The sequence below is a fragment of the Rutilus rutilus genome (assembly GCF_951802725.1).
Source record: "Rutilus rutilus genome assembly, chromosome: 23".
Lineage (NCBI taxonomy): Eukaryota > Metazoa > Chordata > Actinopteri > Cypriniformes > Leuciscidae > Rutilus > Rutilus rutilus.
Window position 1 is genome coordinate 15,774,097 of NC_140233.1, and position 7,146 is coordinate 15,781,242.

Here is a 7,146-nt window from a genome sequence, read left to right on the forward strand (position 1 = left end):
TCAACTTATTATCAGGTTTATCATTATGATTATGGCCTTTTATGTTAATGTAAATCCTTGGCTAAAGTTGATTAGTTATCTTGAGTAAACTACTCCAGTCACAATACAGGCACCATAACAAGGCAGGTCTCATATCGTTCCAGTTTATATGACGATTTAAAGTTTATATGGCCTATATACTGTAATGGGCATTAGGCCTACGTGTCAAATTCATTTAGTAACTAGTAGCCTATATTTGATACCTAAATAGGTAGCTACAACTAAACTTGAGGTGATTCTACATCTGAATCATTACATAACAATTAGTCATTAAAATCTTATTCAGGTTTCTGGCGGTAATGCTTTTATGCCAATGTGTCTTCATTGTATTTGCATGCTCTGTTGACTAACGTGGGTAATATTAACAATTCATCAGGATTTCTGGAAGGGGTCTTTTTTTATTAATTTCACCCCAAGGTTAAATTTAACATCTTAAACCTCTAGGGGGCAGAATTTTCACATAGTTTAACTCAATCTTCTGTGGTGGGAAATAGAACACTTACGCCAGCCAGAATATATACATACAGAATTATAAATCAGGTTACTTTTTTCGAGAAACAGGTAACTTAGTACTTTTCAATTTACAACAAAATAACTGTAATGCAAGTTACTTTGTTTTCCCATTTATTGACTGACTGAGAAATCCTAAGTGCAGAGGCGTTATCTATTTTAAAAGCAGACACACCAAACATGTTACATATGAAAGGAATTTATTGTGTCCAATATAAAAAATAAATGTTTCACCAGTTAAAAAAAAAAAAAAAAAAAATCCACACTGTCACAGTGGCAGGACTAAAACACAATTTTACTTCCACTTCACATGGAGAAAAAACTGATTCTAAATTTTACACTACATCAGAAAATGGCATCACTAAACATCTCAATCTTATATTTGTATCAGTATTAGATAGCTTTAGCGTGTCTATGATCCTTTAGGTTAAACTAAAGATAAGCCCAGGGAACCCTTACATTTTAAATTTTACTTTTTGCAGATGGTATAAAATGAATAAATAAATAAATAGCCACTGAATGTGGAATGTTTGTATTGCATGAATAAATAAGATACATGGAAGTTAATGTACATAAATACAATACAAATTCTTGTATTTAAAAATAAAAAAAAAGTTCAAAAAATTGAAATAAGGAAAAGATAAGCGAGTCCATGAATATTGCATTGATTGTGCACATCACTCAAGTCTCTGCCAAGCAAAGTCTAAAAAGTGACGTCAAAAGATGTAGTGGAAGACATTCAGAAAACAACAACAGAAGGGAAAACCATCTAAATAGTGTATATGAATGGCAGAGCAGCAGAGAGATAGTGTTAAGAGAGTAGTAAGTGTGTACTTCAAGTATTCGACCACTAGAGGGCAAGGGAGACCCACCACATAACTAGATACAGTCTTTGAAGGTTCCCATGAATCCAGGGGAGTTCCCCTAAAATCCATGAAAATCCACCTGGCGTCTGTCGTGACTTGAATCCCATAAAAGCAGCTTTCCAAAAAAGGCACCGAAAACTAAAAAGATAGTCTAAAAGGAAAATAATGTCCAAGCTCTATAAGAGCGACCAGTAAGATCAAAGGATCACAAGCATCTCTGCTCACGCAATCCCTACTACGGGTAACAACTCACCCTTAGCAAGAAAAAAAAAAAAAAAAAAAGGGAAAAAAAAGACATTTATGTAACATAAATCGAAGTCCTGATAACCAACAGACTGGGAACAAGGTCAAAAAGGTCTCAGAGTCCGTTCACTCGGTATCCCCGCATCCGTCAAAGGCTTTCTTTGCCCGATTCTGTGCTGATAGAGTGAAGTGTGATGTCGACGCTTTCTGCTTTCGGGCTTTCCTCCGTCCGCATCCACTGATGCTCAAAGATCTGCTCCAGAGTGGGCCGATCTGAAGGTCTCAAGCAGAGGCACCATTTGATGAGCTGCTGGCACACTGATGGACAGAAAAAAGCAGCAAGGTTAATAATCTCATCTACAAAAGGGTTTAAACCTGAAAGAACAGACTGTTCAGAACGTACCCGGAGAGATTCTTCTCCTGAAAAAGAGCCGTCCTCTCAGGATCTCCTCGTCGTGCTCAAACGGGATGTCGCCGCACACCATGTCGTACAGCAGGACGCCAAGGGACCACACGGTTGCCGAGCGTCCGTGGTACCTGTGGTAACGAATCCACTCGGGGGGGCTGTACACTCGCGTGCCTACAAAAACAAAACATTTGGTTTTCAATCCTGTGTGGAGGGAGATTTCTGGCTCATTTCATAATCACCATTTTTGGCATAAAAAGCGCCGATTTTGATTACACTGCAGCACTATATAATGAGCCACTCTAGTCAGCTGACTCTAGCAAAGGGGGCGCCAGCGGTCTGGCGTTTGCACAAACGCTCCTCCCTCCTCCAGTCTCGCTGTGAGCCCGGAGAACAGCTCGTTCCAAAAATACAAGCAAGCTGAAACAGGAGGGGGATCTAAAAAGGACGCTTTCAGGTACAAACAATCACAAGCTATGGCAACTCCCCGTGCTTTCAGCGTGAGTCACTTCCCCCAACAAAAGCACCTTCACTAGGGGTTGGTGTGACAGGCCCCCAAAGACCAGGAGTCTCCTGGATACCAAACAAAAACAGGGATCCGTGAAGGGATCACGTGATCCCGCAACTCAGGTTTCACAACAAACAGATGCTACGCAGTAACAGCTGATCCCACTAACTTATCTCAGATTCATCATTTTAACCTATATTAAATTACTTTAAAGTGCAAACAAAATAGTTAAAATAAATTATTCCTTCAAGCAACATTAAAACAAATGTACAGATATTAAGGTTATAAATCAACAAAACATACACGTATAGATGTTTGTGTATCAAGAGAGGGATGAATATGATATATGTTATTTTTCTATATAAACGTTCTCAGAGTTGTAAAAAGATTAAAAGTGGAAGGTCATCATTCTGTTTGAAGTCTTTCACATTTCAATAAAACAAATAGGGAAAAAAAAAGAAACAAAAAATAGTTTGCTGGTCTTGGTAGGTCTAAGATAATCTGAACAGGTTTAAGATGTTCTTCCAGCCTAGCAAAGACAATTTTTAGGTGCCTAAAACATAAGGCTGGGAGATCAGGAAAAAAAAAATATTTTTTTTTTCCAACAGGGGGCGAAACACTCAAAGTACTTATCTCTAAATCTAATGCTGACTATTAAGTGAAATCATCATCATCATCATCATCATCATCATCATCATCATTATTATTATTTATTATTATCCAGGATTTGACACTGCATTGTGTTAAGCGTGACAGGTGCAAAGAAGGATGGGTGAGAGAGTCAAGGACGCACCATCAAAGTCTGTGTAGACGGTGTCCTTGAGGATGGCCCCGGAGCCGAAGTCAATGAGCTTCAGATCTCCCGTGCGTAAATCCACCAGGAGGTTCTCGTCTTTGATATCGCGGTGAACCACCCCGCAGCTGTAGCAGTGCCGAACCGCCTCCAAAACCTGCCTGAAGAAGCCCCGGGCGGTGTCCTCATCCAGCGCGCCCTTCTCCGTGATGTAGTCGAATAAATCCTTCACCATCTCCGGCCTCTCCATTATAATCAACCAGCCGTCGGGTCTCTCATACCAATCTATGAGTTTAATAACCCCCTGAAACGTACTTCCCACTTTCTTCAACAAAACGATCTCGAGTGGAACCAGCGACCCATTCTGGAATATAAATACGCGTGTATTAGAAACAACCTAGTTAATAATAGTAAAAACCAAAATAAATCAAATGCTAGTTTACTTACAATCGTAGCCCATTCGGTCACTCTCTCCTTAGAAACGTGTTTTATCGCAACCTAGAGACAAAAAGAAAAAACGCACACATGAATGCGTGACTGTGGCGCCAAACGCGGCCATGTGCTGCCACCAAAACAAAGCCAACGCGTACCGGCAATGAGTCTGAGATCCGAGTACCGGCGTACACCGTCCCAAACCCGCCGCTTCCCAGCACCGAACCCACATGATACAGCTTCTCAAACGGCTCTCTTTCGGTCTTGGCTGTAAATAAAAATGAGAAAACAGCGTTATTGTAACAATGTGAATTAAACTGCGTGTATATAACGCACGGTTGGCAACAAAATGGCTCCATGCTCGGGTCACGGACAGGCGCGTGCCGATTAAGCAGCTAGAAACGGCGCGCGTGGAAAATTCGGAGCAAATAACTGATTAAAGACTCGCTATTAAAGTCAAAATGAAAAAGAAATATATTGTTATGACATGAGACCGTCACCTACCTGCTTGAAGTTGAATTTTCACCGGTAAGTGGTCGATGTTGGTTGTGTTGCAAATATGGGAAAAAGATCCAAACTTGGAAAGTAACATTTTTCGTTGTCTTCTTAAAACGATTCTTAGTCCTTGGGATGCGCGTAACCGTGCTTGAGACCGGGAAACACCGGCTCTCCGTCCTTCACAGTAAACACCGAATTCCCTACAAAAAATGTATTTAGTAGTGGGACTCCGTTCGAAAAAAATCCCACAAATGCTCGCAAAACGATTCCGACTCCTTTTCTGCAAAGGTGTCAAACTCCGGTAATTATTCACAAATGTCCCCGCTCACCCATAGTGAGAGAGAACTGCACACGTTTGCGCTTTTGAGTCTGGTCGGCGCGCGCTCAGTTGATGTGTGTCTGTGTGTGAGAGCGAGCGGGGAGACCGTATTAACTCTTCATTCTCGTGTTTGGGCGCTGGACGTGTGCTGCACAGATCCTTCCGCCACGGATAGACTCAATACGCTCAAATTAAAAACAAACACATTCATCAAAAATGTTTAGGGTTTCCAAAAGGGAAAAAAAATATTAAGTGGCAAAATCGAAAAAGATAATATTTATGTATGACAATTCATCAGCAGTAAATGAATAGTGTTGTGGTAAATAGTGCGCAACGCGCATGGATACCTCGTCTGAGAGCTTTGCGCTTGGGCTATATAAAAAAGACCAACCACGTTGCACAGTTTATATAATTGCACAGTGACTAATTGGAGTAATATTGCTGGGTTGTGCTTATAAAATAATAATAATAATGTTTAATAGTCTGATAATGATGTGTGTTAGCAACAAATAACCTTTTATAAATAATAATTAGAACAATAATGAATCTTAAAGCATGCACTGTAAAAACGTTTTTTTGATCAATACGTTATGACGTTTTTACATTGCTTTAACTCATCAAAATAAGTTATTCAAGTTAATCAAAATAAACAATTTAACTTTTTTTTACAAGTTATACAAGATTCAACTCATTTTTTAGTCAGTTTAATGTGAGTTGTTGAAATGACTTAAATATCCAAGTTGATTGTACTTAAATTGAAGGCAGCAACTTTTTTTACAGTGATCTATCTATCTATCTATCTATCTATCTATCTATCTATCTATCTATCTATCTATCTATCTATCTATCTATCTATCTATCTATCTATCTATCTATCTATCTATCTATCTATCTATCTATCACACTTGTACATTTGTCTGTTTTATCTATATATATAATTTTTTTTTTATTATTGTTGTTGTCTCAACACAATGCAAGAAGTCATATTCAGCTGTACATTATAGCTATAAGCATCTGGGGTTATTGAAAACCACAAACTTGTCATATTTATCAAATATTTTTAGTTCTATTATTCATAATAAGTGAACATGTAGGCTAACTGCATGGTGTAAGATCATAAAGTAGCATTCAATGGATACAGAGGGTAAGATATATGAGGGTCTATATAAAATAATCGGTTAGATCCTTATATCAAGCATATGACTGAAGCTTTTCAGATTTATTTTCTGGGATTATCTCTTTGTCCAGATCAATCCTCATCATCTCGCTCATCTAAGGAGGTAATTTAGAAAGAGGCTGATGGAACTACCCAGACAGGATGTCTCAAAGACAGGGAGACAAGGTAAACAGCGATCCCCTGCTGTGATTGAGGATGAACGTCGTTATGAAAATTCATATGATAAGACATGCTCTGCAAAAAAAGCTGTGCACCCCCCAGACCCATTAGACTGCAGTCCAAAACTGCAGTCAAATCGATGCTTAGCCTTTACATAAACGTCTGATAAATAATAACTATATCTCAGACCAAGATGAATAAAATGTGCAATTACACATAACTTCTGACTGCACTTTATGTAAAGTGCTAGAAATGGTTTCTGAGAATAAAACATAATGAGCCATAATTGAACATCTTACATCTGACAGTGAATTTGCGACATTCATTCTCTTATTACATGGCATTCTTTTCCTATACCTTCCCAGAAAAAAAGAGCATATCCTTTCTTTCATCTCATGCCAGATTTATTAGGTCATACCTCAGAAGGACATCAAGGCTTTGGGGAGCTTTTATGAGACACACTGGAGCAATCAGGAGGGAAATCCCTCAAGGTTTTCAACAGTTACCTTATGTAAGGCCAAAGCACATGTGTCCAAGTGAACAAAAAGCGTCTACAGACCCCCAATGTGTGATTCAGTTGGTGAGTACACATTCACACTTGATTATTCCTTTTATAGTAAATTCTATGTAAAGTAGACATGGCAAATCTCCCAACCACACTGGACTATTGTTAGCCGCTGGTCTGTCATAATGACCTCTGTCTGACGTATTCCCGAAGAAAATGTGATAACCTGTAGCAAAAGTGGCTTTATGAAGCTTTACACGTCTAATCGGACTGATCACAAAGACCCCCACTGTTAACGCTGACAAGAGGGGCTTTAGTCCACAGTTCCGAATCCTCTTCAGAGGTGAAGTGGAGGTCAGGGTTAGACAATCACTTACCTTTTCACTGGGCTGAAACATATGGTCCAATCCAAAGTATATTCAAAGATAAGAAAAATATAATCACTTATCACATGTATTAGATGAAATATACTCGTTCCATAAACCACATGCTATCCTTGACTTGTTCAAAACCTGAAAATACACTATTTACAAATTTTAAATTTTTATTATATTTTCAGGTACTTTTTTATTATAATTTATTATAGAATATGTGTATTTTCAAACATGCAATTAAATGGTCAATTAATTGATTAATTATTGAAATTAAACTAAATTAATGACGTTTATGGAAGCTTGTTTCCACCACAAAA

At 38.5% G+C, this 7,146-nt stretch overlaps 1 protein-coding gene across 2 annotated transcripts; it reads right to left on the bottom strand.

The window, feature by feature from the left end:
* Positions 1-734: 734 nt before the first annotated feature.
* On the bottom strand, positions 735-4,688 carry pim3 (Pim-3 proto-oncogene, serine/threonine kinase). Of its 2 annotated transcripts, XM_084396876.1 has the most exons (7): positions 4,625-4,688; positions 4,302-4,495; positions 3,956-4,065; positions 3,813-3,863; positions 3,366-3,729; positions 2,062-2,238; positions 735-1,976 (listed from the first exon to the last, which is right to left on the bottom strand). In XM_084396876.1, the coding sequence occupies exons 2-7, from the start codon at positions 4,387-4,389 to the stop codon at positions 1,807-1,809; spliced, it is 960 nt and encodes a 319-aa protein (XP_084253002.1). In that variant the 5' UTR covers positions 4,390-4,495; positions 4,625-4,688; the 3' UTR covers positions 735-1,806. The 2 variants fall into 2 exon arrangements, with proteins under 2 accessions (XP_084253002.1, XP_084253001.1); XM_084396875.1 differs by lacking the exon at positions 4,625-4,688 and having other exon boundaries at positions 4,302-4,614.
* Positions 4,689-7,146: the final 2,458 nt, after the last annotated feature.

Bases quoted from the DNA above. Each gene is read 5' to 3' on its own strand.
- pim3 (XM_084396876.1), bottom strand. From the start codon at position 4,389: ATGTTACTTTCCAAGTTTGGATCTTTTTCCCATATTTGCAACACAACC. The intron at 3,730-3,812 runs GTAAGTAAACTA...TTTATATTCCAG, and splicing joins TGACCGAATGGGCTACGATT to AATGGGTCGCTGGTTCCACT. The intron at 2,239-3,365 runs GTGCGTCCTTGA...TTGTTTTTGTAG, and splicing joins CGTCTACACAGACTTTGATG to GCACGCGAGTGTACAGCCCC.